Here is a 27,290-nt window from a genome sequence, read left to right on the forward strand (position 1 = left end):
ACACGATCTAGAGGCTCAGTTACAGCAAATGTGGAGCGATCTGTCACAGGATACCATACAGAACCTGTCTGCCTCCATGCCCGCCCGTATCGCATTTTGTATCCAAGCTAGAGGCAGTACAACGGGGTACTAGAGCCTCCATGCCTGTCTGTATCACATCTTGTATCCAAGCTAGAGGCGGTACAAAAGGGTACTAGAGCCTCCATGCCTGCCTGTATCACATCTTGTATCCAAGGTATAGGCAGTACAACAGGGTACTAGAGCCTCCATGCCAGCCTGTATCACATCTTGTATCCAAGCTAGAGGTGGTACAACAGGGTACTAGAGCCATTATGCCCCTGTATCACATCTTGAATCCAAGCTAGAGGCAGTACAACAGGGTACTAGCGCCACAATGCCTGCCCATATCACATCTGGTATCCAAGCTAAAGGCAGTAAAAAAGGGTACTAGAGCCTCCATGCCCACCTGTATCACATCTTGTATCCAAGGTAGAGGCAGTAGGGTACTAGAGCCATTATGCACCCTGTATCACATCTTGTATCCAAGCTAGAGGTGGCACAACAGGGTACTAGAGCCTCCATACCTGCCTGCATCACATCTTGTATCCAAGCTAGAGGCGGTACAACAGGGTACTAGAGCCTCCATGCCCGCCCGTATCACATCTTGTATCCAAGCTAGAGGCGGTACAACAGGGTACTAGAACCTCCATGCCCGCCCGTATCACATCTTGTATCCAAGCTAGAGGCGGTACAACAGGGTACTAGAGCCTCCATGCCCGCCCGTATCACATCTTGTATCCAAGCTAGAGGCGGTACAACAGGGTACTAGAGCCTCCATGCCCGCCCGTATCACATCTTGTATCCAAGCTAGAGGCAATACAACAGGGTACTAGAGCCTCCATGCCCCCCAGTATTACATCTTGTATCCAAGCTAGAGGCGGTACAACAGGGTACTAGATCCTCCCTACAAGGGGTCGGTTCTCCACAATAAATGCTCCTTTTGCTCTGATATTGTAAGCACTTATATTAACGTTACAATCACACAGAGAAAGCTTTGTTCCCTTCCAACAACTTCTAGGGGAGGGATTGTTTTGTTTTTGACAATCTGTGTACATCCCTGGATTTGGCATCTCAGCTACTTTGAGCCCATAAGCTTAGCTTATAGATAGTACTCAAAGTAACTGAGTCTCTTTAAACCTTGTATGTTTTACCTGTAACCAATACGTTTTGATGCCTCTTCTGAGATCAGCAACCAGTAAGAGTACTGAGCTTTCATGAAATCACCACATCCATAAAATATTTGTACCACTGTAGTTGCAGTTGTACTCAGTAATGTTGCATTATTTGCACTTATTTTGGACTATGACTGTGTTCTTTAAAGGGGAAGCACTCTTACACCCTGTTATAAGGTTGTGGCTCTTATCTCCATGATACATCTAGCACCAGTATACAGGTGTCAGACTCCACCTCGGATGTTATTTCTCTTTATCTACATAGGAGTCAGGGGGCAGGGACACACAGTCAAGGGATGGGGAGGAGGTTACAAAACGGTGTTTGGAAATGATGCATAATGGGAAATAAAGGATTAAATATGGGATTATAGTGTTTTCAGGACTGGTCCTCTCTGCGCTTCTACTAAGACTACTAGTCTGATGTGATCAGGGTCACTTACTTTTCAAGGGATCAGTGGAAGCAGAGTCACAGTCATTGTCTAAAAACCTGTTTATTGAGTTTGCAGTAGAACAGTGAGACGTGCTCTCCGGAGCGAGTCCCGGGTAATGTGTCCAAGCAATGACTCCATAGTGCCCCCTATACACTCAGTGGCCATATCTTGAAGGATCGTCTCCCAATGTTTACCCTCCAAGCAACAAAATAACAAAACTACGGACCATAAAAGAATAAGATGATGATGTTTGGCAGAAAGAAAGGCCATCACCCCTCATTCCCAGAATCCATGAAGTCTTGACAAGTCCTAACGGAACCGGAAACAGGGAAGGCATCACACACAAACTTGCAGGCAAGAACTTGACATATCCTTGAGAGCTGAAAGCAATGTCTTATGGCCGCTTATCCCAGAACCATCTGGTAGAGGCAACAAGGAGTGAGCGCTTTCCTTGCTGGACGAGGGTGGACAACTCTGGCAATAACTGAAGGTTCCTCTGCTGAGAATTGTCTACAATCTACAGGGAAGGAGGAAGCACAGCCATCATGAGACCACCACCAACCATCATAAGACCACCTCAACCAGCAGCCATTGTAAGACCACCTCCAGCAGCCATCATGAGACCACCACGACCAGCAGCCATCATAAGACCACCATCACCAGCAGCCATCATGAGACCACCACCACTCTCTAAAAGATGTTCCTTGTCCTTGTAGAAGGTGGTGTAGATTGATATGTCACAATATAAGTATGGTCATGCATGGTTTGTGGAACCTGTTATATGTAGTCTATAGGTTGAAAGGTCATGTATGTTCTCTATAGGTTGATATTGTCTTAAATGCTAAATGGTAGTTAGGATGGTCAAGTATGTTATGTGTTAGTTGGGAAGGCCATATGTGTTATGGTGATGATCATATATGTTATTTGTAGTCCAGGAAGGTCATGCTTGTTTTCTGCATGTCAGAAAAGTCATGTATGTTATCTGTCAGCTGCTACAGTCACAGATTCTAGCTCCAGTCAGAAAGGTCACGTATGTTATGTATAGGTTATTAACATCATATATGTTATGTTAGTCACAACAAGCGTGTATGTTATCTGTAGGTCAGGGTTATCATGTATGTTATCTGTTGGTTGGTACAGTCTCAGATTTTAACTCGAGTCAAGAAGGTCATTATATATGTTATCTGTAGGTTGGGATGGTCATGTAAGCTATCTGTGGGCTGATAAATTTTCATATGTTAATTGTTGGTTAGGAAGGTCATGTATGTTATATGTTGGTTGATAAAGGTTACATATGTTATCTGTAGGTCAGGACTATCATGTATGTTAGGACTATCGTGTATGTTATCTATAGGTCAGGATTAACATGTATGTCATCTGTATGTTGGGAGGGTCATGTATGTTATATGTAGGTCAGGATTATCACATGTGTTATCTGTGAGGACTAACTTGTATATTATCTGTAGGCCACGACAATCATGTATGTTATTTGTAAGTGAGGACTAACATAAGTCATCTGTAGGTTGGGACAGTCCTCAATGTTATCTGTAGGTTGGGACAGTCATGAATGTTATGTGTAAGTGAGGACTAACATATGTTATCTGTAGGTGGGGATGGTCCTCAATGTTATGTGTAAGTGAGGACTAACATAAGTTATCTATAGGTTGGGACAGTCATGAATGTTATGTGTAAGTGAGGACTAACATATGTTATCTGTAGGTTGGGATGGTCCTCAATGTTATGTGTAAGTGAGGACTACCATAAGTTATCTATAGGCTGGGATGGTCCTCAATGTTATGTGTAAGTGAGGACTAACATAAGTTATCTGTAGGTTGGGACGGTCATGTATGTTATCTGTAGGCTGTTTAGGATTGAATTCTTCCATCTCTAGACTGAGCGTCTGTGGAGAAGAGTAAAACATGTCTTTCACCACAGGTGAGTGCGGTTTCTGGGATTCCTCTGCTGAGGATAAGTGTGATCTACTCCTGGGGGTCATTATGGTGCATGGAGCTCTGGGTACACATCATCCTGCCAGTGTCTATTAGAGCGGTCACTCCGATGGCAGACGATTTCTTCCCGATGGACGCTGAGCAGCCGCCTTTCTAGTCGGGGTATAAGATGAATCCGGAGAAGGTGCTGTATTTGTTGTTGTTCCCGCCATGAGCTTTCCCGCCATCCAGCTTCACATAAATCTCATCCCCAGAGTCCAGGTGAAGCACCACGCTGTTACTGGCATAATCATAGTTCTGATCCGCATCCTGAGCGATCGCACTAGCCCGGACCTGAGGAGCGAGGACAAAAGAGAACTGAAGTAAAGCATCAACCCTCCTCACAGATCTCACCAAGGCCTGGGCACCAGCAATGGTCCAGCCTGAAGATACCTTGAACCACTGGCGTAACTATAGGGGATGCAGTTGCACCCGGGCCCAGGAGCCTTAGGGGGTCCAAAAAGTCTCTCTTCTGGATATAGGGAGCCCAGTACTATGAATAAAGCATTATAGTTGGGGGCCCTGTTACAGGTTTTGCATTGGGGCCCAGGAGTTTCAGGTTACGCCTCTGCGTTTAGGTTAAAGGGTTTGTCCCGCGCCGAAACGGGTTTTTTTTTTTTTAACCCCCCCCCCCCCCCCCGTTCGGCGCGAGACAACCCCGATGCAGGGGTTAAAAAAACAAACCGGAGAGTGCTTACCTGAATCCCGGCGGTCCGGCGTCTTCATACTCACCTGCTGAAGATGGCCGCCGGGGTCTGCTCCCTCCGTGGACCGCAGCTCTTCTGTGCGGTCCATTGCCGATTCCAGCCTCCTGATTGGCTGGAATCGGCACGTGACGGGGCGGAGCTACACGGAGCCGGCATTCTGCACGAGCGGCTCCACTGAATACAGCAGAAGACCCGGACTGCGCAAGCGCGGCTAATTTGGCCATCGGAGGCCGAAAATTAGACGGCACCATGGAGACGAGGACGCCAGCAACGGAGCAGGTAAGTGAAAAACTTCTTATAACTTCTGTATGGCTCATAATTAATGCACAATGTACATTACAAAGTGCATTAATATGGCCATATAGAAGTGTATAGACCCACTTGCTGCCGCGGGACAACCCCTTTAAGAGAAGTTGGAGGCCCCAAGATAAACATTTGCACCCGGGCCCATGAGCCTTTAGCTACGCCGCTGGCTGAACAGTCACCACCAGGACAAGCATCACCCCACTGTACAGCTCAACGGGGCAATTCATGTGCAATCGGCAGAAATATTATTGGCCCTCCAGAAACCAGGGATATTATTATTAACCTTCCAGACATCAGGAATACTAGAATTAACCCCCTAGAAACCAGGGATAATGTAATATCATTAACCCTTCATTAGCCAGCAATAGTATTATTAGCCCTCCAGAAACCAGGAATATTAGTATTAACCCTCAAGACGCCAGGAATATTATTAATATCCCTGGTTTCTGGCGGGCTAATATTATTATTATTAACCCTCTAAACCCCAGGGATATTATTATTATTAAAAACCCTCTAAATACCAGGGATATTATTATATTACTATTAAAGGGATATCATTATAAACTCACCAGACACCAGGGATATTGTTATATCACTATTAAGCCTCCAGAGACAAGGGATATTATTATAGTACTAATAAGGGATATTATTATTCACCTGCCAGATATGAAGGATATTACTATATGTAACTATTAACCCACCAGACACCGAGGATATTATTATATTACTAGAGTAGAGTATTATTAATAACCATCCAGACACAAGGAATATTATCAAACTACTAACAACAACCTGCCCGTCTGTGCGTGAGTGAGTGGGTTTGTGAGTGACTTACATGCTCCGCCCCTGATTACATGACGGTGACATCATCACAGGTCCTGTATGCACATGGCTGCTGCCTGCCTAGGTGTTCCTTAGTATTCCATAGCAACTGAGGCTGCAGGGAATTTGTAGTCCACTCATAATCTGCACAAGGATGCAGGACCAGTGATGACATCACCGTCATGTGATCAGGGGCAGATCATGTAAGTCGTTCACTCAAGATGAGTGTCACTGTCCTGTGATCAGTGGTGGAGCATGATGGTGACGTCATCACAAGTCCTTCATCTCCAGTGCTGTGCTGCTTCTGATCCCTGTTTATGGGATGAACAATGTATGTAGCAGTGCTGTGTGTGGGATGTGCATATAGCAGAGCTGTGTGTGTGTGTCGTGCATGTAGCAGAGCTGTGTGTGTGACGTACATGTAGCAGAGCTGTGTGTGATGTGCATGAAGCAGTGCTCTGTGTGTGACGTGCATGTAGCAAAGCTGTGTGTGTGATGTGCATGTAGCAGTGCTGTGTGTGTGACATGCATGTAGTAGAGGTGTTTGTGATGTGCATGTAGCAGTGCTGTGTGTGTGACGTGCATGTAGCAGAGCTGTGTGTGTGACGTGCATGTAGCAGAGCTGTGTGTGTGACGTGCATGTAGCAGAGCTGTGTGTGTGACGTGCATGTAGCAGTGCTGTGTGTGTGACGTGCATGTAGCAGTGCTGTGTGTGTGACGTGCATGCAGCAGAGCTGGGTGTGTGACCTGAATGTAGCAGTGCTGTGTGTGTGACGTGCATGTAGCAGTGCTGTGTGTGTGACGTGCATGTAGCAGAGCTGTGTGTGTGACGTGCATGTAGCAGAGCTGTGTGTGACGTGCATGTAGCAGAGCTGTGTGTGTGACGTGCATGTAGCAGTGCTGTGTGTGTGACGTGCATGTAGCAGTGCTGTGTGTGTGACGTGCATGCAGCAGAGCTGGGTGTGTGACCTGAATGTAGCAGTGCTGTGTGTGTGACATGCATGTAGTAGAGGTGTTTGTGATGTGCATGTAGCAGTGCTGTCTGTGTGACGTGCATGTAGCAGAGCTGTGTGTGTGACGTGCATGTAGCAGAGCTGTGTGTGTGACGTGCATGTAGCAGAGCTGTGTGTGTGATGTGCATGTAGCAGTGCTGTGTGTGTGACGTGCATGTAGCAGTGCTGTGTGTGTGACGTGCATGCAGCAGAGCTGGGTGTGTGACCTGAATGTAGCAGTGCTGTGTGTGTGACGTGCATGTAGCAGTGCTGTGTGTGTGACGTGCATGTAGCAGAGCTGTGTATGTGACGTGCATGCAGCAGAGCTGTGTGTGTGACGTGCATGTAGCAGAGCTGTGTGTGTGACGTGCATGTAGCAGAGCTGTGTGTGTGATGTGCATGTAGCAGAGCTGGGTGTGTGACGTGCATGTAGCAGTGGTGTGTGTTTGATGTGCATGTAGCAGTGCTGTGTGTGTGACATGCATGTAGCAGAGATGGGTGTGTGACGTGCATGTAGCAGTGCTGTGTGTGACGTACATGTAGCAGTGCTGTGTGACGTGCATGCAGCAGAGCTGTGTGTGACGTGCATGTAGCAGAGCTGTGTGTGTGACGTGCATGCAGCAGAGCTGTGTATGTGACGTGCATGCAGCAGAGCTCTGTGTGTGACGTGCATGCAGCAGAGCTGTGTGTGTGACGTGCATGCAGCAGAGCTGTGTGTGTGATGTGCATGTAGCAGAGCTGGGTGTGTGATGTGCATGTAGCAGTGCTGTGTGTGATGTGCATGTAGCAGTGCTGTGTGTGTGACGTGCATGCAGCAGAGATGGGTGTGTGACGTGCATGTAGCAGAGCTGTGTGTGTGACGTGCATGTAGCAGTGCTGTGTGTGTAACGTGCATGTAGCAGTGCTGTGTGTGACGTGCATGCAGCAGAGCTGGGTGTGTGACGTGAATGTAGCAGTGCTGTGTGTGTGACGTGCATGTAGCAGTGCTGTGTGTGCATGCATGTAGCAGAGCTGTGTATGTGACGTGCATGCAGCAGAGCTGTGTGTGTGATGTGCATGTAGCAGAGCTGTGTGTGTGACGTGCATGTAGCAGAGCTGTGTGTGGGACGTGCATGTAGCAGAGCTGTGTGTGTGATGTGCATGTAGCAGAGCTGGGTGTGTGACGTGCATGTAGCAGTGGTGTGTGTTTGATGTGCATGTAGCAGTGCTGTGTGTGTGACGTGCATGCAGCAGAGATGGGTGTGTGACGTTCATGTAGTAGTGCTGTGTGTGTGACGTGCATGTAGCAGAGCTGTGTGTGACGTGCATGCAGCAGAGCTGTGTGTGACGTGCATGTAGCAGAGCTGTGTGTGTGGCCTGCATGTAGCAGAGCTGTGTGTGTGGTGTGCATGTAGCAGAGCTGGGTGTGTGACGTGCATGTAGCAGAGCTGGGTGTGTGATGTGCATGTAGAAGTGCTGTGTGTGTGATGTGCATGTAGAAGTGCTGTGTGTGTGACGTGCATGCAGCAGAACTGTGTGTGTGACGTGCATGCAGCAGAGCTGTGTGTGATGTGCATGTAGCAGAGCTGGGTGTGTGACGTGCATGTAGCAGTGCTGTGTGTGATGTGGATGTAGCAGTGCTGTGTGTGTGACGTGCATGCAGCAGAGATGGGTGTGTAATGTGCATGTAGCAGTGCTGTGTGTGTGACGTGCATGCAGCAGTGCTGTGTGTGACGTGCATGCAGCAGAGCTGTGTGTGTGACGTGCATGTAGCAGAGCTGTGTGTGTGATGTGCATGTAGCAGAGCTGGGTGTGTGACCTGAATGTAGCAGTGCTGTGTGTGTGACGTGCATGTAGCAGTGCTGTGTGTGTGACGTGCATGTAGCAGAGCTGTGTATGTGACGTGCATGCAGCAGAGCTGTGTATGTGACGTGCATGTAGCAGTGCTGTGTGTGATGTGCATGTAGCAGAGCTGGGTGTGTGACCTGAATGTAGCAGTGCTGTGTGTGTGACGTGCATGTAGCAGAGCTGTGTGTGTGGTGTGCATGTAGCAGAGCTGGGTGTGTGACGTGCATGTAGCAGAGCTGGGTGTGTGATGTGCATGTAGAAGTGCTGTGTGTGTGATGTGCATGTAGAAGTGCTGTGTGTGTGACGTGCATGCAGCAGAACTGTGTGTGTGACGTGCATGCAGCAGAGCTGTGTGTGATGTGCATGTAGCAGAGCTGGGTGTGTGACGTGCATGTAGCAGTGCTGTGTGTGATGTGGATGTAGCAGTGCTGTGTGTGTGACGTGCATGCAGCAGAGATGGGTGTGTAATGTGCATGTAGCAGTGCTGTGTGTGTGACGTGCATGCAGCAGTGCTGTGTGTGACGTGCATGCAGCAGAGCTGTGTGTGTGACGTGCATGTAGCAGAGCTGTGTGTGTGATGTGCATGTAGCAGAGCTGGGTGTGTGACCTGAATGTAGCAGTGCTGTGTGTGTGACGTGCATGTAGCAGTGCTGTGTGTGTGACGTGCATGTAGCAGAGCTGTGTATGTGACGTGCATGCAGCAGAGCTGTGTATGTGACGTGCATGTAGCAGTGCTGTGTGTGACGTGCATGTAGCAGAGCTGGGTGTGTGACGTGCATGTAGCAGTGGTGTGTGTTTGATGTGCCTGTAGCACTGCTGTGTGTGACGTGCATGCAGCAGAGATGGGTGTGTGACGTGCATGTAGCAGTGCTGTGTGTGTGACGTGCTTGTAGCAGTGCTGTGTGACGTGCATGTAGCAGTGCTGTGTGTGTGACGTGCATGCAGCAGAGCTGTGTGTGTGACGTGCATGTAGCAGAGCTGTGTGTGTGACGTGCATGCAGCAGAGATGGGTGTGTGACGTGCATGTAGCAGTGCTGTGTGTGTGACGTGCATGTAGCAGTGCTATGTGTGACGTGCATGCAGCAGAGCTGTGTGTGACGTGCATGTAGCAGAGCTGTGTGTGTGATGTGCATGCAGCAGAGCTGGGTGTGTGACGTGCATGTAGCAGTGCTGTGTGTGTGACGTGCATGTAGCAGTGCTGTGTGTGACGTGCATGCAGCAGAGATGGGTGTGTGACGTGCATGTAGCAGTGCTGTGTGTGTGACGTGCATGTAGCAGTGCGTGTGTGACGTGCATGTAGCAGAGCTGTGTATGTGACGTGCATGTAGCAGAGCTTGGTGTGTGACGTGCATGTAGCAGAGCTAGGTGTGTGTGTCGTGCATGTAGCAGAGCTGTGTGTGTGACGTGCATGTAGCAGAGCTGTGTGTGTGTGATGTGCATGATGCAGTGCTCTGTGTGTGACATGCATGTAGCAGAGCTGTGTTTGTGATGTGCATGTAGCAGTGCTGTGTGTGTGTGACATGCATGTAGTAGAGGTGTTTGTGATGTGCACGTAGCAGAGCTGTGTGTGTGACGTGCATGTAGCAGAGCTGTGTGTGTGACGTGTATGTAGCAGAGCTGTCTGTGTGACGTGCATGTAGCAGAGCTGTGTGTGTGAAGTGCATGTAGCAGTGCTGTGTGTGTGACGTGCATGTAGCAGCGCTGTGTGTGTGATGTGCATGTAACAGAGCTGGGTGTGTGACGTGCATGTAGCAGTGCTATGTTTGTGATGTGCTTGCAGCAGTGCTGTGTGTGACGTGCATGTAGCAGTGCTGTGTATGTGACGTGAATGCAGCAGAGCTGTGTGGCGCATTGCGCTACCAGAAACACTAGTACTAAAATTTCCTAAAAATTACTAGTTATATTATTAATAACCCTCAACACAGCAGGAATTTTTCTTATTATTGCTATTACTGCAAGGCATATTATTATAGTATTATTAGCCCCATAGCCACCAGAGATCACATTATATTATGACTAACCCACCAAACACCAGAGACTAACCATTTGGACAGCAGGCACATTATTATTAATATACCATTAGCACATAGGTGTAACGTTTGCGGGGCTCCGATGCAAAATCTGTGCCAGAACCTCCACCTATTGTGTACCATTTATAACACCGTACTGCTGCTTCATTATGTAACAATAGGGCCCTTGGGTTCCCTGAAGCACCAAGCCCGGATGCAACTGCAACCTCTGTATTTACTATAGTTATGCCCCTGACTACAACTCACAGAGAAAGCCATGTGGTTTGTTGTTTGCAACACACTAGATCCCAGGGAAATCATAATGATTAACACTAGGGGGGGCAAACAGGGACTGTGGGTACCCAATGCACACGGTTGTTTTTTTGCTGCGGAATCCGGAGTGGGCATCCGCCTCTAGATTCCGCAGCAATAACCCTCTATAGCATGCAATGCAAAGAGGATACTTCAAGCACACGAGCAGAAACCAATTGCGGTTTCCGCTCGCGGATGAAAATCCGCAGCATGCTCTTTTTTTCCTGCGGTTATCGCATGGACTGCTTCTAGTAAAGTCAATGGAAGCCGTCCGATCCGCGGCCCATCTGCAATTAACATTGCGGACGGGCCGCGGATTCCACGGAAAAAGCAGGTGTTTAAAAAAAAAATCAGGGCCGGATTCTGTGCGCGATTCCACAGGCGGAATTTGGACCGTGCATGAGGCCGCGTTTGCCATATGCCTGAGATGTGGCCATTGTGCGCCAGTTTCATCTAGCTTTGGCTCACTAATGAGTTAAGTGATTATTGACTGTTCGTGGTTAATGGCCGTGGTCTTAGGCAAACGTGCGCCATTGGCATTATTAATATTCTGCATTTATGCCCTGTAATTATGGTCACAGGGGGCTCTCACTGTTGTGTTTATGACATTTCAGCTGCCCTTGGAATGAAATGGCCGATGGTTGAGCTTCTAAGGTCAGTGCTTTATGATGGTCTGACCTATAGATATACATGGCAACTTACGCCTAGAGACATAACATGTCTTACGGCCAGAATTACTGTCAGTTCCCCTTTCCACCACGGAGCTCTTTCCTCCCCCAGTCAGTAATAACCCCTGTATGGCAAACACATTATTCTCTACAATGGTCTATGTATAGAATGCTGGGGTCCAGGAGATCAATTATCTCCATTTCTGTGTGTGTCACTCAGTGCCGAGAAATGACCGCCAGCCCACGGGTCTATCCAGCACTGCTTGCATGTCCATTGCTGCATCATGTAATACATACATATTCTGGATGGAAATACTGCTGAACTATGACTGTCCACCTTTAATATATGACTGTGCACATCCAAACTATGACTGCCCACCACTAAACTATGACTGTTCACCTCTAAACAATAACTGCCCACCACTACACTATGACTGCCCACCACTACACTATGACTGCCCACCACTACACTATGACTGCCCACCACTACACTATGACTGCCCACCACTAAACTATGACTGTCCACCACTACACTATGACTGCCCACCACTACACTATGACTGTCCACCACTACACTATGACTGTCCAACACTAAACTTTGACTGCCCACCACTACACTATGACTAACCACCTCTAAACAATAACTGCCCACCACTACACTATGACTGCCCACCACTACACTATGACTGTCCACCACTACACTATGACTGTCCACCACTACACTATGACTGTCCACCACTACACTATGACTGCCCACCACTACACTATGACTGTCCACCACTAAACTATGACTGCCCACCACTACACTATGACCTTGCACAAATACACTATGACTGCCCACCACTACACTATGACTCCGCACCTGTAAAGTATTACCGTCCACATCTACACTATGACCGTCCTCCTCTAAACTATGACCTTGCACAAATACACTATGACTGCCCACCACTACACTATGACTGCCCACCACTACACTATGACTCCGCACCTGTAAAGTATTACCGTCCACATCTACACTAGGACTGTCCATCACTAAATTATGAATGTCCTTCTCTAAACTAGGACCTTGCACAAATACACTATGACTGTCTACCACTAAAATAGGACTAACCACCTCTAAACAATGACTGCCCACCACTACACTATGGCGGTCCATCACTTAACTATGACTATCCACTACCACTACACTATGACTTCCACTACTGTCCACTACTAAGGCCGCCTGCAGATGGACGGGTTGGATCCGGCGGCGAGAATTCTCGCTGCGGGACCGACCCGAGCGTACTCACCCGCGACCGCCGGCTCCGGCTGTTTGATGTGCCGGCTTGCCAGGCAGCCGGTGCATGCGCAGACCGGAGCCGGCGGCGGGTGAGTGACATTTCTCTGCGAGCCCCGCACAGAAATACAGCATGCCGCAATTTGTTTGCCGCGCGATATATTGCGCGGCCAAATCGCGGCCATCTGCCTAGGATTGCGTTTGTTAACGCAATCCTATGCAGGCTTCCAGCAGCGGAAATTCCGCGGGAAATCCCGCTGCAGAATTTCCGCTCGTGTGAGGGCGGCCTAAATGATAACTGCCCACTGCTGAATTATGACTGTCCACTACTGAATAAATACTGTCTTCTACTGAATCCCGACTGTCTGCCAAACCTTGCCTGTACCTTACTGAAACATGACTGCCCACCGCTGTACCTTAAGGAATTTTACCCACTAACGTTTTTTTTAACGCTGCGTTTTTTTCAATGCGACTTTCTAATGTTAAAATTGCATCGCACATGTCCAAACTTGCGATTTTAACATTAGAAAGACCCATTAAAAAACGCAGCGATATCGCAGCGTTAAAAAAAACCCGCTAGTGGGTAAAAGCCCTAAAGGGGTATTCTCATCTGAAACGTTCATGGCATATTCGCGGGGCATGTCATGACAGTCTGATAGGTGTGGGTTCTACATCTGGGATAAACACAATGACTGTCCACTACTGAGTCACATCTGCCCAATGCTGAAACCTTAGTGTCTACCACTGAGCCACTGAGCCAGGGCTAACAACTACTGAGCAGTAATTGCTCCCTACAGAACTTTAAGGCCGGGTTCACACAGGGCGGATTTGCCGCGGAAAATTCTGTGCGGAATTTCGCTGCAGCAAATCCGCCTGCAGCCGCTAATCCTGGGATTAGTCAGCCATGTGGAAGAGATTTGTCAAAAATGTCGTGCACACAGGATGGCCAATCCATTGTGGATTCCCCGGCCGCAGCATTTCTATTTTCTTTTTCCCATTGCGGCCGCGCTCCTCTTTATGGGAGCGCCGGCCGCAACAGAAAGGCATGCAGCCAAGCCGCTCCAAAACCCACGGCTAAATGCTGCGAGTTTTAAAGCTGTGCTTTCCCGGCGGGAATCTCACGGTTTTTCGCTGCGGCAAAACCGTGAGATTTCCGGCGGAATTCCACCCTGTGTGAACCCAACCTGACTGTCCACTACTGAATAAATACTGTCCAGTACTGAACCATGACTGTCAACTGCTACTTAAATATTGTCCCTTGCTAAACTAGGACTGCCCACTACTGAATACATACTGTCCACTACCTAAACTAGGACTGCCCACTACTGAATAAGTACTAAATCACAGTTGTCCACTATTGAATACATACTGTCCACTACTGAAATAGGGCTGTCCACTACTGAAATAGGACTGTCTACTCCTAGTACTCACCGCTATCTCTAGTTCTAATCCCCAATACCCTTGTCTCAGCAGACAGTGGTGGTCGTTGTAGATGGGGCTTACAGAATTACAGAAACAGTCGAACTGGTATAGACATCAATGGAGTTATGCACACAGTGTAGCACTGCGACCTTTGCTGTTTCTGCAGTTCTTGAATTAGGAGTGACTTGCTATACTATGTTGCTATTTGTATAGTTCCCAATCACTTCTGTGGCAGTTTCAGAAACAGCCAGATAGGATATCAAAGCCTCAGAAGGAAAAATGCTTTAAAGGGGTTGTCCAGTTGTAAAGTATTCATGGCCTTTCCTTAGGACATCAATAGTAGATCAGTGGGGGTCTGCTGCCAGAGATCCCCTCTGGTCAGCTGTTCACCAAACCAGTGTGCTCACCCACTAAGGTGATTTCTGCAGAAAGCAGACAACTCCATTCTCATTGCAATGGCCAAGCTTGATATTATAGGCAACCTTCCCATTTGCTTTATCTGAAATACCAAGCTTAGCCACTGCAGTGTGAACGGAGCTGTCTGCTTACTGCAGAAATCAGTTCAGTGCACAACCCCACTTGCCTGGGGAACACCTGATCAGCAGGGGTCTCAGGCAATAGATCCCTGCCGACCCACTATTGATGGCCTGTCCTGCAGATAAGCCATCAGTGGTTTATAACTGGGCAACCCCTTTAATTTTTATTTCTGAACCATGACTATACATATTGTTAATCTATTACTGACCACCACTGAACCATTACTGTCCACTACTAGATCATCTAACAGGAGGCATGAAAGAAATAGTACCAGCAGCACAGGTAGAGGATGAGAGAAGTAGTATCATCCGCACTTCAGGATGAGGGCAGTAGTACCAGCCACACTTCTGAATGAGCGGAATAGTGCCAGACACACTTCAGGATGAGGGGAATAGTACCCTCCACATATTTAAGGATAAGGGGAGTAGGACCATTCATATACTTTGGGATAAAGAGAATAGTACCATCCACACCTCTAGATGAAGATAATAGTATCAACCACACAAGAAGAAGCATCCACACTTCTGGATGGGGAGAGTAGTACTATCCACACCTCTGGATGAGGGGAGTAGTACCATCCGCACCTCTGGATGGGGAGAGTAGTACTATCCACACCTCTGGATGAGGGGAGTAGTACCATCCGTACCTCTAGATGAGGGGAGTAGTACCACCCGCACCTCTGGATGAGGGGAGTAGTACCATCCGTACCTCTAGATGAGGGGAGTAGTACCATCCACACCTCTGGATGAGGGGAGTAGTACCATCCACACTATCTAGCATCGGATCTTGGGGACTCTATGGGCACTGCAGCAAACACCCGGATACGGACCTGGTAATAATGATTTGACTTGAAGGATGAGGAGTCCGAGACTCCTAGAGATCTCCTCAGTTCCTTCCACTGATGATTCCTGTGACCTCTCAAGATCCTGCAAACATCTGTCACCACCGACAATTACTCAGCTGCCCCGACACCCCTATAAATTGCCCTCAGCTACTCCAGGGTATTACCCCAACTACCCGTCCTTTTATTACCTTCAGCCACTCCCCGCATATTACCCCAGCTGCCCGACCCCCTATTAATTACTCTCAGTCACTTCCGAGTATTACTCTTGTTGACTCTACCCTCCCATCAATTACAGTCAGCCACGCATAAGTTTTAGCCCAGCTGCCACTCGGTTCCGTAGCCTCTATCCCGTTCCTCACCTGCTCCCCCTTGGTAGCTCATTGCTTTCCCCTCTCTTCCATACCCTCTCCTCCTCAGTTTCTCACCTGCTCCCCCGATTCCTAGCCCTCTCATTCTCTCTCCCACGGTTCCTCAACCCTTTACCCGTTTTCCCAGTTCCTCACACTCAAAGCTTAGTTCTTCACCCTCTCTCCATGGTTCCTCATCTACTCCTCCAGGTTCCCAACTACTTCCTCAGTTCCTCGCCTGCTCCCCCTGGTTCTTCACCCTCTCACCCCGTATCCTCACCTGTTCCCCCTCGTTCTTCACCCTCTCTCCCCGGATCCTCACCTGCTCCCCCTGGTTCTTCTGCCTCTCTCCAGGTTCCTCACCTGCTCCCCATGGTTCTTCTCCCTCTCTCCCCAGTTCCTCACCTGCTCCCCCTGGTTCTTCACACTCTCACCCCGGATCCTCACCTGCTCCCCCTGGTTCTTCTCCCTCTCTCCATGGTTCCTCACCTGCTCCCCCTGGTTCTTCACACTCTCTCCCCGGATCCTCACCTGCTCCCCCTGGTTCTTCTCCCTCTCTCCATGGTTCCTCACCTGCTCCCCCTGGTTCTTCTTCCTCTCTCCCCGGTTCTTCACTTGCTCCCCTTAGTTCTTCACACTCTCACCTCGGATCCTCACCTGCTCCCCCTGGTTCTTCACCCTCTCTCCCCAGTTCCTCACCTGTTCCCCCTGGTTCTTCACCCTCTCTTCTCAGTTCCTCACCTGTTCCTCCTGGTTATTGACCCTCTTTTCCCGGTTCCTCACCTGTTCCCCCTGGTTCTTCACCCTCTCTTCCTGGTTCCTCACCTGCTCCCCCTGGTTCTTCACCCTCTCTCCCCGGTTCCTCACCTGCTCCCCCTGGTTCTTCACCCTCTCTCCCCAGTTCCTCACCTGCTCCCCCTGGTTCTTCACCCTCTCTTCCTGGTTCCTCACCTGCTCCCCCTGGTTCTTCTCCCTCCCTCCCCGGTTCCTCACCTGCTCCCCCTGGTTCTTCACCCTCTCTCCCCGGTTCCTCACCTGCTCCCCCTGGTTCTTCACCCTCTCTCCCTGGTTCCTCACCTGCTCCCCCTGGTTCTTCACCCTCTCTCCCTGGTTCCTCACCTGCTCCCCCTGGTTCTTCACCCTCTCTCCCCGGTTCCTCACCTGCTCCCCCTGGTTCTTCACCCTCTCTCCCCGGTTCCTCACCTGCTCCCCCTGGTTCTTCACCCTCTCTCCCTGGTTCCTCACCTGCTCCCCCTGGTTCTTCACCCTCTCTCCCCGGTTCCTCACCTGGCCGTTCTTGCACAGGTCTGCCCACATGCTGGTGCCGTCTCCCCCCCGCATCAGGATGTGATAGGTGAAGTAGTAGATGCCCGGGACCTGGCAGGTGAATTTGCCGGTGCTGGGGTCGTAGTGGTTCCCGACATTGGTCACTACATCGTCGAACTTGAGCAGCTCGTAGCCCTCGTGTGGACTCTTCAGCCCGACATAGAAGGCGATGCGGGGTCCGGGGAGAACAGGGGACACGGCAGCGCTGGAGCCCCCCAGCTTGCCTGGCTCACCCCGCTCTCCCGGGGGGCCCCTTGGTCCTGGGGGTCCGGGCTCTCCAGGGGGTCCCCGTGGTCCCGGCTTGCCTGCTCTGCCTGGATCCCCCTTAGGTCCCTGGATGAAGGGTGGAGGGGCTCCGCTGAGGTCCTGCAGAGCTTCTCCCGGGGAGCCGGGTGGGTGCCCGGTGTACGGGTCACAGATCATCCGGCAGGTGCCCAGCATCTCGTAGTGTCCGGCACCGGGCGGGGGCAGTGCCAGCAGCGGGATGACGACCACCAGGACCAGCAGCATAGCTACCCCGAGGGCAACCAGCAGCACCCGCCTGCGGGGCACCAGGGTGAGGAACGACGGCAGCACCGGAGGAGGACGAAGAAGAAGTGAGCACCGAGCCCGGGACCGGGGGAGTGACCGAGGAGGAGGAGACTGAGCCCGGACCAGGAGAGGCGACCCTGTACCCTCCTCATACAGGGGGCATGGTATATACTATAGAGGAGGGAGACATAGTATATAGGAGGAGGGATAGTATATAGAAGAGGGGTCATAGTATATAGGAGAGGGGTCATAAGATATATGAGAGGGGTCATAAGATATATGAGAGGGATCAAAGTTTATAGGAGGAGGAATAGTATATTGAAAGGCAGGCATAGTATATAGGAGGGGGCATAGTATATAGGAGAGGGTCATCGTATATAGTAGGGGGATCATAGTATGTAGGAGAGAGGAGGTAGTATATAGGGAGCATAGGCTATAGTATATAGAAGATGCATAGTATTGTACATCGGAGAGGGGGGATAGTTTATAGGAGGGGAAGGCATAGTATGTAGGAAAGGGGACATAACAGGAGAGGGGTCATAGTATACAGAGGGGGATGGATAGTGTATAATGAGCATAGACTATACTATAAAGGAGAAGAGGCACAGTATTATATAAAGGAGATTGGGCATAGTATATAGGAGGGGGCATAATATGTAGGAGGGGAAGATGTAGTATAGGAGAGGAGGCATAGTATATAGAAGGGGAAGGCACAGTATATAGAAGTGATATAGTATATAGGAGGGGGCATAGTATATAGCAGGGGGCATAATATATAGGAGGGGAAGATGTAGTATATAGGAGAGGAGGCATAGTATATAGAAGGGGAAGGCACAGTATATAGAAGTGATATAGTATATAGGAGGGGGCATAGTATATAGGAGGGGGCATAGTATATAGGAGGGGAAGATGTAGTATATAGGAGAGGAGGCATAGTATATAGAAGGGGAAGGCACAGTATATAGAAGTGATATAGTATATAGGAGGGGGCATAGTATATAGCAGGGGGCATAATATATAGGAGGGGAAGATGTAGTATATAGGAGAGGAGGCATAGTATATAGAAGGGGAAGGCACAGTATATAGAAGTGATATAATATATAGGAGGGGGCATAGTATATAGCAGGGGGCATAATATATAGGAGGGGAAGATGTAGTATATAGGAGAGGAGGCATAGTATATAGAAGGGGAAGGCACAGTATATAGAAGTGAGATAGTATATAGGAGGGGGCATAGTATGTAAAAGGGGGAGGCATAGTATATAACAGGGGCCAAAGTATATAGGAGGGGGAGGCTTAGTACATAGAAGTGGACATAGTATAAAGGAGAGAGGACATAGTATAAAGGAGGGGGAGGCATAATATGTAAAAGGGGGAGGCATCGTATATAACAGGGGCATAGTATATAGGAGGGGGATGCATAGTATATAAGAGGGGGGCATAGTATATAGGAGGAGGAGGCTTAGCACATGGAAGTGGGCATAGTATAAAGGAGGGAAAGGCACAGTATATAGGAGAGGAGGCATAACATGTAGGAAAGGGGTCATAATATATAGAAGAGGGTGCATAGTATATAGTGAGAATAGGCTATAGTATATAGGAGTGAGAGGCATAGTATATGGAAGTGGGAGGTGTAGTACATAGAAGAGGAGGCATAATATATAGGAGAGGGGGCATAGTATATAGCAGTGGAAGCCATAGTATATAGGAGAGTGGCCATATCATATAGGAGGAGAGATAGTATATAGAATTGGGAGGCATAATATATAGTAGAGGGGTCATAGTTTATAGGATAGGTGTCAGTATATACAAGGGGGGGCATAGTATATAGGAGGAGGAATAGTATATAGGAGAGGGGTCATAGTATACAGAATAGGGATCATAGTATGTAGGAGAGAGGGCATAGTATATAGGATGAGGAGGCATAGTATATAGGAGTGGAGGCATAATATATAGGAGAGGGGGCATAGTATATAGGGGAGGCATAGTATATAGGAGTGGAAAGCATAGGGTATGGGAAAGGGGTCATAGTATATAGGAGGAGGGATAATAGCATGTAGGAGAGAGGACATAGTATATAGGGAGCTTAGGCTATAGCACATAGGAGAAGAGGCATAGTACTGTATTAATGAGAGTGGCAGGTGTAGTATAGAGGGGAGGAGGCATAGTATATAGGAGGGTCAGGCAGAGTATATAGAAGTGGACATAGTATATAGGAGGGGGCATAATATGTAGAAGGTGGAGGCATAGCATATAACAGGGGGCAAAGCATATAGAACAGTGAGGCATAGTATATAAGAGGGGGCATGGTATATAGGAGGGGGAGGCTTAGCACATGAAAGTTGGCATAATATAAAGAAGAGGGGGCATAATATATAGGAGAGGTAGCATAGTATATAGGAAGGGGCAGAGTATATAGAAGGGGGGCTTAGAATATAGCAGGTGGAACAGAGGAGGCTAAGTATATACCAGGTGGGGTTACATTATATATTAGGGGGAGACTATTAGTGCATAGGAGTGAGGTTTATAGAATATAGGAGGTGGTCGTAGTAAATAGGAGAAGAATTATAGTATATAGGAGCAGGGGGTATAGTATATCAGTGGGGGTTAGAGTATATAGGGGGATTATAGTATATAGAGGGGTTATACTGTAGTGTATATGAGTGGGGATTACAGTATATAGGAGGGGGCTCTTAGTAAATAGAAGGATTATAGTACACAGATGGAAGGGAACAATATATAGCAAAGGTGGTAATGGTATATAAGAGGAGGGTTTATACCATACAGGGAGAATATAGTATATTGAAATGAAATGTTAAAGTATATAGGAAGCAGGGCTGATACAGAGGGAAAAGAGTTATAAACTATAGGAGGGGTAGTCACTGTATATAGGACTGGAGATTGTAGTGTAAACGGAGGTACTTTTATGTCAATTTCTGCTGAAAAAAAGTCAAATAAATTTGCGCAAGTGCGGATTTGTGCAATAATTTATGACATTCTGCAGTCTGCCCCACCTATTTTTTAAACAACAGGGCGTGGCTTGTCAAAGTGGGTGTGACCACCCTGTACCGAAACATGTATGCATCACTTACTCCAGAAACTTATGTACATAATACAATACGTAAAACGCCTCCACTGATTTCAACGTGGCTTCTCAGACGAGCATTCAACAAGGGATGTCTAACACCGTGATTTAATACGTTGTCTGCTCAATTTAGTGCGTTTCAGTGCTTTTTAATACACCGCATTACCCATTGTAATGATGGGGTGCTTAAAAAAACGCTACTGCTACCTTTTATCAGTGAGAGCAGCCTAAGAGCGGTCACACTATGGAGGCTCTAGTGTAAGAGCGGTCACACTATGGAGGCTCTAGTGTAAGAGCGGTCACACTATGGAGTCTCTACTGTAAGAGCGGTCACACTATGGAGCTCTACTGTAAGAGCAGTCACACTATGGAGCCACTACTATAAGAGCGGTCACACTACGGAGGCTCTACTGTAAGAGCGGTCACAATATGGAGCTCTACTGTAAGAGTGGTCACAATATGGAGCCTCTACTGTAAAAGTGGTCACACTATGGAGTCTCTACTGTAAGAGCGGCCACACTATGGAGCCTCAACTGTAAGAGCGGTCACACTATGGAGGCTCTACTGTAAGAGCGGTCACATTATGGAGGTCTCTACTGTAACAGCAGTCACACTATGGAGGTCTCTACTGTAACAGCAGACACACTATGGAGGTCTCTACTGTAAGAGCGGTCACACTATGGAGCCTCTACTGAAAGAGCGATCACACTATGGAGCCTCAACTGTAAGAGCGGTCACACTATGGAGGCTCTACTGTAAGAGCGGTCACACTATGGAGGTCTCTACTGTAACAGCAGTCACACTATGGAGGTCTCTACTGTAACAGCAGTCACACTATGGAGCCTCTACTGTAAGAGTGGTCACACTATGGAGCCTCTACTGTAAGAGCGATCACACTATGGAGCCTCTACTGTAAGAGCGGTCACACTATGGAGCCTCTACTGTAAGAGCGGTCACACTATGGAGCCTCTACTATATGAGCGGTCATACTATGGAGTCTCTACTGTAAGAGCGATCACACTATGGAGCCTCTACTGTAAGAGCGGTCACACTATGGAGCCTCTACTGTAAGAGCAGTCACACTATGGAGCCTCTAATGTAAGAGCGGTCATACTATAGAGTCTCTACTGTAAGAGCGGTCACACTATGGAGCTCTACTATAAGAGCGGTCACACTATGGAGCTCTAATGTAAGAGCGGTCACACTATGGAGCTCTACTATAAGAGCGATCACACTATGGAGCCTCTAATGTAAGAGCGGTCACACTATGGAGTCTCTACTGTAAGAGCGGTCACACTATGGAGCTCTACTATAAGAGCGGTCACACTATGGAGCCTCTACTGTAAGAGTGATAACACTATGGAGCTTCTACTGTAAGAGCGGTCACACTATGGAGCCTCTACTGTAAGAGCGGTCACACTATGGAGCTCTACTGTAAGAGCGGTCACACTATGGAGCCTCTACTGTAAGAGCGGTCACACTGTGGAGCTCTACTGTAAGAGCGGTCATACTATGGAGCTCTACTGTAAGAGCGGTCACACTATGGAGCTCTACTGTAAGAGCGATCACACTATGGATCTCTACTGTAAGAGCGGTCATACTATGGAGCCTCTACTGTAAGAGCGGTCACACTATGGAGCTCTACTATAAGAGGGGTCACACTATGGAGCCACTAATGTAAGAGCGGTCACACTATGGAGTCTCTACTGTAAGAGCGGTCACACTATGGAGCTCGACTGTAAGAGCGGTCACACTATGGATCTCTACTGTAAGAGCGGTCACACTATGGAGCTCTATACTGTAAGAGCATTCACACTATGGAGCTCTACTGTAAGAGCGATAACACTATGTATCTCTACTATAAGAGGGGTCACACTATGGAGCCTCTACTGTAAGAGTGGCCACACTATGGAGCTCTACTGTAAGAGCGGTCACACTATGGAGCTCTACTGTAAAAGCGGTCACACTATGGAGCCTCTGCTCTAAGAGCGGTCACACTATGGAGCCTCTACTGTAAGAGCGGCCACACTATGGAGCTCTACTATAAGAGCGGTCACACTATGGAGCGTCTACTGTAAGAGCGGTCACACTATGGAGCCTCTACTGTAAGAGCGGTCACACTATGGAGGCTCTACTGTAAGAGCGGTCACACTATGTAGGTCTCTACTGTAACAGCAGTCACACTATGGAGGTCTCTACTGTAACAGCAGTCACACTATGGAGGTCTCTACTGTAAGAGCGGTCACACTATGGAGCCTCTACTGTAAGAGCGATCACACTATGGAGCCTCTACTGTAAGAGAGGTCACACTATGGAGCCTCTACTGTAAGAGCGGTCACACTATGGAGCCTCTACTATAAGAGCAGTCATACTATGGAGTCTCTACTGTAAGAGCGGTCACACTATGGAGCTCTACTATAAGAGCGGTCACACTATGGAGCTCTAATGTAAGAGCGGTCACACTATGGAGCCTCTACTGTAAGAGTGATAACACTATGGAGCTTCTACTGTAAGAGCGGTCACACTATGGAGCCTCTACTGTAAGAGCGGTCACACTATGGAGCTCTACTGTAAGAGCGGTCACACTATGGAGCCTCTACTGTAAGAGCGGTCACACTGTGGAGCCTCTACTGTAAGAGCGATCACACGATGGAGCCTCTACTGTAAGAGCGGTCATACTATGGCGCTCTACTGCAAGAGCGGTCATACTATGGAGCTCTACTGTAAGAGCGGTCACACTATGGAGCCTCTACTGTAAGAGCGATCACACGATGGAGCCTCTACTGTAAGAGCGGTCATACTATGGAGCCTCTACTGTAAGAGCGGTCACACTATGGAGCGTCTACTGTCGGAGCGGTCACACTATGGAGCTCGACTGTAAGAGCGGTCACACTATGGATCTCTACTATAAGAGCGGTCACAGGTCACACTATGGAGCCTCTACTGCCGGAGTGGTCACACTATGGAGCTCGACTGTAAGAGCGGTCACACTATGGATCTCTACTGTAAGAGCGGTCACACTATGGAGCTCTACTATAAGAGCGGCCACACTATGGAGCTCTACTGTAAGAGCATTCACACTATGGAGCTCTACTGTAAGAGCGATTACACTATGGATCTCTACTATAAGAGGGGTCACACTATGGAGCGTCTACTGTAAGAGCGGCCACACTATGGAGCTCTACTATAAGAGCGGTCACACTATGAAGCGTCTACTGTAAGAGTGGTCACACTATAGAGCCTCTACTGTAAGAGCGGCCACACTATGGAGCTCTACTGTAAGAGCGGCCACACTATGGAGCCTCTACTGTAAGAGCGGCCACACTATGGAGCTCTACTGTAAGAGCGGTCACACTATGGAGCCTCTACTGTAAGAGCGGTCACACTATGGAGCCTCTGCTCTAAGAGCGGTCACACTATGGAGCCTCTACTGTAAGAGCGGCCACACTATGGAGCTCTACTATAAGAGCGGTCACACTATGGAGCGTCTACTGTAAGAGCGGTCACACTGTGGAGCCTCTACTGTAAGAGCGGCCACACTATGGAGCTCTACTGTAAGAGCGGCCACACTATGGAGCCTCTACTGTAAGAGCGGCCACACTATGGAGCTCTACTGTAAGAGCAGTCACACTATGGAGTCTCTACTGTAACAGCAGTCACACTATGGAGCTCCACTGTAAGAGCGGTCACACTATGGAGCTCTACTGTAAGAGCTGTCACACTATGGAGCTCTACTGTAAGAGCAGTCACACTATGGAGTCTCTACTGTAACAGCAGTCACACTATGGAGCTCTACTGTAAGAGCGGTCACACTATGGAGCGTCTACTGTAAGAGCGGTCACACTATGGAGCCTCTACTGTAAGAGCGGCCACACTAGGGAGCTCTACTGTAAGAGCGGCCACACTACGAAGTCTCTACTGTAACAGCAGTGACACTATGGAGCTCCACTGTAAGAGCGGTCACACTATGGAGCTCTACTCTAAGAGCGGTCACACTATGGAGCTTCTACTGTAAGAGCGGTCACACTATGGAGCCTCTACTGTAAGAGCGGTCACACTATGGAGCCTCTAATGTAAGAGCGGTCACACTATGGAGCTCTACTGTAAGAGCGGTCACACTATGAAGCCTCTACTGTAAGAACGGTCACACGATGGAGCCTCTACTGTAAGAATGGCCACACTATGGAGCTCTACTGTAAGAGCGGCCACACTATGGAGTCTCTACTGTAACAGCAGTCACACTATGGAGCTCCACTGTAAGAGCGGTCACACTATGGAGCTCCACTGTAAGAGCGGTCACACTATGGAGCTCTACTGTAAGAGCGGTGACACTATGGAGACTCTACTGTAAGAGCGGTCACACTATGGAGCCTCTACTGTAAGATCGGTCACACTATGGAGCCTCTAATGTAAGAGCGGTAACACTATGGAGCTCTACTGTAAGAGCGGTCACACTATGAAGCCTCTACTGTAAGAACGGTCACACGATGGAGCCTCTACTGTAGGAGCGGTCACACTATGGAGCCTCTACTGTAAGAGCGGTCACACTATGGAGCTCTACTGTAAGAGCGGTCACACTATGGAGCCTCTACTGTAAGAGCGGTCACACTATGGAGCTCTACTGTAAGAGCGGTCACACTATGGAGCCTCTACTGTAAGAGCGGTCACACTATGGAGCTCTACTGTAAGAGCGGTCACACTATGGAGCTCTACTGTAAGAGCGGTCACACTATGGAGCCTCTACTGTAAGAGCGGTCACACTATGGAGCCTCTATTATAAGAGCAGTCACACTATGGAGCCTATAATGTAAGAGCGGTCATACTATGGAGTCTCTACTGTAAGAGCGGTCACACTATGGAGCTCTACTATAAGAGTGATCACACTATGGAGCCTCTACTGTAAGAGTGATAACACTATGGAGCTTCTACTGTAAGAGCGGTCACACTATGGAGCCTCTATTGTAAGAGCGGTCACACTATGGAGCCTCTACTGTAAGAGCGGTCACACTATGGAGCCTCTACTGTAAGAGCGGTCACACTAAGGAGCTCGACTGTAAGAGCGGTCACACTATGGATCTCTACTATAAGAGGGGTCACACTATGGAGCCTCTACTGTCGGAGCGGTCACACTATGGAGCTCTACTGTAAGAGCGGTCACACTATGGAGCTCTACTGTAAGAGCAGTCACACTATGGAGTCTCTACTGTAACAGCAGTCACACTATGGAGCTCCACTGTAAGAGCGGTCACACTATGGAGCGTCTACTGTAAGAGCGGTCACACTATGGAGCCTCTACTGTAAGAGCGGCCACACTAGGGAGCTCTACTGTAAGAGCGGCCACACTATGGAGTCTCTACTGTAACAGCAGTCACACTATGGAGCTCCACTGTAAGAGCGGTCACACTATGGAGCTCCACTGTAAGAGCGGTCACACTATGGAGCTCTACTGTAAGATCGATCACACTATGGAGCTTCTACTGTAAGAGCGGTGACACTATGGAGACTCTACTGTAAGAGCGGTCACACTATGGAGCCTCTACTGTAAGAGCGGTCACACTATGGAGCCTCTACTGTAAGAGCGGTCACACTATGGAGCTCTACTGTAAGAGCGGTCACACTATGGAGCCTCTACTGTAAGAGCGGTCACACTATGGAGCTCTACTGTAAGAGCGGTCACACTATGGAGCCTCTACTGTAAGAACGGTCACACGATGGAGCCTCTACTGTAAGAATGGCCACACTATGGAGCTCTACTGTAAGAGCGGCCACACTATGGAGTCTCTACTGTAACAGCAGTCACACTATGGAGCTCCACTGTAAGAGCGGTCACACTATGGAGCTCCACTGTAAGAGCTATCACACTATGGAGCTTCTACAGTAAGAGCGGTGACACTATGGAGACTCTACTGTAAGAGCGGTCACACTATGGAGCCTCTACTGTAAGAGCGGTCACACTATGGAGCCTCTAATGTAAGAGCGGTCACACTATGGAGCTCTACTGTAAGAGCTATCACACTATGGAGCTTCTACAGTAAGAGCGGTGACACTATGGAGACTCTACTGTAAGAGCGGTCACACTATGGAGCCTCTACTGTAAGAGCGGTCACACTATGGAGCCTCTAATGTAAGAGCGGTCACACTATGGAGCTCTACTGTAAGAGCGGTCACACTATGAAGCCTCTACTGTAAGAACGGTCACACGATGGAGCCTCTACTGTAAGAGCCGTCACACTATGGAGCCTCTACTGTAAGAGCGGTCACACTATGGAGCCTCTACTGTAAGAGCGGTCACACTATGGAGCTCTACTGTAAGAGCGGTCACACTATGGAGCTCTACTGTAGGAGCGGTCACACTATGGAGCTCTACTGTAAGAGCGGTCACACTATGGAGCTCTACTGTAGGAGCGGTCACACTATGGAGCTCTACTGTAAGAGCGGTCACACTATGGAGCTCTACTGTAAGAGCAGTCACACTATGGAGTCTCTGCTGTAACAGCAGTCACACTATGGAGCTCCACTGTAAGAGCGGTCACACTATGGAGCGTCTACTGTAAGAGCGGTCACACTATGGAGCCTCTACTGTAAGAGCGGCCACACTAGGGAGCTCTACTGTAAGAGCGGCCACACT

The 27,290-nt window shown here is 48.7% G+C and overlaps 1 protein-coding gene across 1 annotated transcript; it reads right to left on the reverse strand.

The window, feature by feature from the left end:
* Positions 1 to 1,704: 1,704 nt before the first annotated feature.
* Positions 1,705 to 17,611, reverse strand: C1QL2 (complement C1q like 2). The gene is made up of 2 exons (XM_066575253.1): positions 17,008 to 17,611; positions 1,705 to 3,945 (listed from the first exon to the last, which is right to left on the reverse strand). The coding sequence occupies exons 1-2, from the start codon at positions 17,554 to 17,556 to the stop codon at positions 3,766 to 3,768; spliced, it is 729 nt and encodes a 242-aa protein (XP_066431350.1). The 5' UTR covers positions 17,557 to 17,611; the 3' UTR covers positions 1,705 to 3,765.
* Between the last annotated feature and the right edge of the window lie 9,679 nt (positions 17,612 to 27,290).

Source organism: Eleutherodactylus coqui, chromosome 8, assembly GCF_035609145.1.
Source record: "Eleutherodactylus coqui strain aEleCoq1 chromosome 8, aEleCoq1.hap1, whole genome shotgun sequence".
Classification (NCBI taxonomy): domain Eukaryota; kingdom Metazoa; phylum Chordata; class Amphibia; order Anura; family Eleutherodactylidae; genus Eleutherodactylus; species Eleutherodactylus coqui.

Bases quoted from the DNA above. Each gene is read 5' to 3' on its own strand.
- C1QL2 (XM_066575253.1), bottom strand. From the start codon at position 17,556: ATGCTGCTGGTCCTGGTGGTCGTCATCCCGCTGCTGGCACTGCCCCCG. The intron at 3,946-17,007 runs GTGAGGAACCGG...CTCGCTCCTCAG, and splicing joins ACCTGTGCAAGAACGGCCAG to GTCCGGGCTAGTGCGATCGC.